General features: G+C 57.2%; 2 protein-coding genes across 2 annotated transcripts in view; both read left to right on the top strand.

Moving 5' to 3' along the window:
• Positions 1-20: 20 nt before the first annotated feature.
• Positions 21-524, top strand: DQ04_09801010 (UDP-Gal or UDP-GlcNAc-dependent glycosyltransferase; the record flags this gene model as incomplete). The annotated part of the gene is made up of 1 exon (XM_009316056.1): positions 21-524. One exon carries the CDS (start codon positions 21-23, stop codon positions 522-524), a length of 504 nt encoding a protein of 167 aa, XP_009314331.1.
• A 770-nt stretch (positions 525-1,294) lies between these two features.
• Positions 1,295-3,906, top strand: part of DQ04_09801000 (hypothetical protein) — a gene marked incomplete at both ends in the record, with an annotated part of 2,838 nt that continues 226 nt past the window's right edge. Inside the window, one exon of the mRNA XM_009316055.1 lies at positions 1,295-3,906. This exon is cut by the window's right edge and continues 226 nt beyond it. Within this exon, the coding sequence (XP_009314330.1) occupies positions 1,295-3,906 (2,612 nt within the window).

The raw sequence follows: 3,906 nt of genomic DNA, 5'->3' as shown, positions 1-3,906 counted from the left end.
GCATGAGCCGCAAGACATTTATGTGGTACCACGTGGCTCTGTACTTGTTCCCACAAGCGAACTACATCGCGAAGGGGGACGATGACATGTTCCTGCGTGTGCCGCAGTACCTTGCCGACCTGCGCACTTTGCCACGACGTGGAGTTTACTGGGGGTTCTTTGATATTTCCAGGAGGATGAAGGTTCGCTACGCCACTGGTTACTCCGTGACACTGGCGAGGGATGTGGCGGAGCAGGTTGTGTCGTATGAACCAATAAGAAATCTGGTATATCGCCCACATAAAGCAAACGAAAGTGATTTTTTGAATATGAATATGGAACACGAGGACGTTATGGTGGGACGGGCGATCAAGGAGAGGAGGTATCCACACCTCGTGTATGCCCGTGAGAAATCGTGCCGATTCCACGACGTCCACGTGGGACTAAGTGTTCAGCCCGTGACATCACGCTCAGTGGCCATTCATCATATAAAGGAGAGTGAGTACGCCGAGCTGATGGAGCGGTTTGGCAATGACACNCCGTGACATCACGCTCAGTGGCCATTCATCATATAAAGGAGAGTGAGTACGCCGAGCTGATGGAGCGGTTTGGCAATGACACCGCACCCACTGGAAAAAGGTATAGGTGGGGCAGCAGGTGCTTCATTGGGTTTCGCTGTGGTGCCTAAATGAACCAAAAAAAAAGGAAAGGAGGAGACAGAATTGAGTGAGTTTTGTGGTGTGGGATAATTCCTTCTTTCTTCGATCGTTTTTGTTTTCGTTTTTTTCTTAAACGGTTAGAAGTTCTCGTGAAATGTGTATGCCCAACTGTTTGCCATGCGTGGCCACCTCCAAGAACAATGTGATAAACTGTTTGAGTGCCAAGGTGCAGGCCCCCTCTAAGGGTGGGGTTGTGTGTCGGAGTTTGCTTGCATAGGAACGTTGTGCGCAGCCCTTCGCGCGCTGTGTGTATCGACTCTCGGGCGCTGAAGGATGTTTCTATTTCCCCCTCCATAGTGCGTTTTTTTTTTGTATGTTTTGTTTTATGTGGGTGTTTCTGTTTGTGTGTGTGTGTGTGTGTTTAATCATTGTGTGATCGCTCCTGGGGCGTTTTCTGTCTTGTTGTCCCTATTTGGTCGTGTTTTTCATTGTGTCACGGCTTTCGTTGCGATGTGGCACCGCGGCCTGAATGGAGCTGTGCTCCCCCGCCTTTCCCTTTAGCTGCTGCTGCTGCTGCTCTCTCTCTCTCTCTCTCTCTCTGTTGCTTGCCGTGCTGCCTGGTGGGTAGGGACGTTGCGGTGACACGCGCAGCACACATGTCGCTGCCTTCTAGCGAGACGCACGAGGCGCAAGGGCGGCGCGGCACGGTGGACGGCATGCGGCGCGAGTGGAACTTCTCCCTCACATTCGCCCACCAGGCCGCACGGGTGCTGATGCAGCTGTCCCCGCACTGGGAGAGCACCTTCATCTACCCACGCGAGATTGAGCAGCTCAACCGCCTCGACCGCGACGTGAAGCACTGCCCTATGATGCCGGCGCTGCGCTACACCGATCTCAGCGCGGTTTTAAAGCTAAACAACGAGTTCTGGACGGAGATCCCAAAGCATGTGACAATTCTCTACTCGCACATCCCGCCAGACATGACGCTGGCGGCGTACTGCATCCGCAGCGTGCAGCATGTCTTGTCTGACCGACACGTCGCCTCTGTTGACGGATCCACCGACCTGTCGCACCTGCGTGTGGGCAGTAAGCTGCATTGCCCGCACCGATTGGGAGGCCACCGCAGCTTCCACTTCCGCTACCATGTCTCCGTGAAGTCACGCCTCGTCAAGGACATCGTGTACGCCATCGGCACCATCATCAACCAGCGCGGCTACCTCTGTACGGTGCAGTGCTCGGAGGAGGAGGAGTTGGAGGGGTATGTGACGAAGAACTTCTTGCCGCAGTTCACTAACCCGGAAAAGTTTGCCGTGGACCAAGATATTGTATATGAGGAGATGGTCTCAACCATTCTTAAGGAGCAACAGGAACTCTTTGGCGAGCTGCGGTACTTCGACGCGGATGCTGCAGTTGCGTTCTCCATTCCGATGCACCCAATGCGGATACGCCCCGACTTCTCACCAACGCAAACTGTCGGTGTCGGCTCCATCGCATGCATGACGCTGGAGCTTGACGTGCATCAGAAGCTCATCGATGACTTCGCGGAGGCCGACATCACAGACATGCCCAAGTACAAGATCAACCCGGTCATCCTCTTCCTCGATGTGGAGGATGTCGCCCGCATGGGGTACCCTCACATCATGTCAACGGAGCAGTACAGCCACCTCAAGACAAAACGACTCCTTGACATATTCGGTGACGCCAAACTCGTCGGGACGCCTGTGACGAATTACATGGGCATCCGCGCCGGCCGCTGCCGAACTGTGACACTCACCTATGAACCTTTCAACTCCGTGGTGAAGGTCATGACGGTCTCTTCCATCATCGGTAGCTTTGGCGTGTCAGCAGTGTATCTGACCAAGCTCGGCGGTGGCCTATTTGACGCGCACCTTTACCTCTACCAGCAGCTCCTCAAGGGGATTAAGTTCTGCGAGCACACCGCTGCGAAGATGCTCTTTAGCCGCTTCCGAGCCTCGAATGTTCGGCTGGTGGAGCAGAACATCCCACGTGCGTACAGCAGCGCTCCGGTGGACGAGCGACAAGCGATGGAGCGGCACCTGAAGTTCCTGCGGGAGTCCAACGACGGCCGTGTGGAGGGAGCGATTGCTATGCCCGTCACGCCTGAGGAGGGTGGGCTGGAGAAGCGGCACTACCAGCATCACTACAGCCACCACCACCACACGCAACGGCTGCAGCATCGCCTGAGCGATCACGCCGCAGTGCGTCTGTCGGATGCATCCTCCAGCAGCCAACTGGGGGGTTTCCGCGCCAGTGAGAGCGGCGCCGAGCGGCGCGCCAGCGAAGTGCTGGAGGAGGAGGGCGAGGAGGTGATTGCCAGCGAGGATGGCCCCACCTCATCGTGCCTAGACGCCTCATTCCACAGCTCCTCCGAGATCAGTGTGAGCAGCATCACGCACCTGCAGGACGCGGCACCGTACGATTGTGTTCTCGAGGGCGACGTGGAAGAGGCCCCGCTGCCGCGCACCAGCAGCGCCGCGCCAACGCCGAACGACAGCACTGATTGGGGGGCTGCGGGGTCTGTGGAGCGGACGGCAACGCCACCGCTGCAGTGCGTGGTCGCTGAAACGTCTGCCGCATCAGTCGGCGATGGGGTGGAGCATGAAGGGTACTGCCCATCGTCGTCGGCCATAACGGAGCGGCCAACTGTGCGGCGCTCGAGCACCAACGACGCGTCCACCACCACACAGCGGGTAGAGCGAGGCACCGCCGAGACGTACCCCGTCTCAGTGCCGCAGTCACAGCAACAGCAACAACAACAGCAGGATGAGGAAAGGGACGAGGAGGAGCAGCAGCGGCAGCTTCGTGAGGCGCTCAGGGACGAAGAGGCTGATGTGTACTTTGGACCTTCTCTGCACGACATTTATGTGCGCTCTTGCGACATGCAGCGATGCAGGCCAAACAGCTACTTGCTGAAGAAGCTCCCAACGAACCCGCGCTTCACCAGCGGCGTGCGAGAGTTGGACCTCAGTGGGAACTACTTGGGCCGCAGCGGCTTTGTCGCGGTGCTGAACCTCGTCGAGCATCTCCCTCGCCTACGTACGGTATACTTCAACGACATGTCACTCGACAACGTGGATGCGGAGAATCTCTGCGAAGTGCTGGCGGGCAATCAGAGCGTCCGCGCAGTTCACTTGCGGAACAACGCCAAGATCACTCTCCCTGCCACGCGCTTCTTTACACGAATGCTGCGGATGAATACAAACATTGAGGTGCTGGCGCTCGAGGGGACACGGTTGGGTGACACCGT

The sequence above is a fragment of the Trypanosoma grayi genome (genome assembly GCF_000691245.1).
Source record: "Trypanosoma grayi strain ANR4 Tgr_980_V1, whole genome shotgun sequence".
NCBI classification, from domain to species: domain Eukaryota; phylum Euglenozoa; class Kinetoplastea; order Trypanosomatida; family Trypanosomatidae; genus Trypanosoma; species Trypanosoma grayi.
This window is presented reverse-complemented; position numbering and strand designations above follow the sequence as displayed.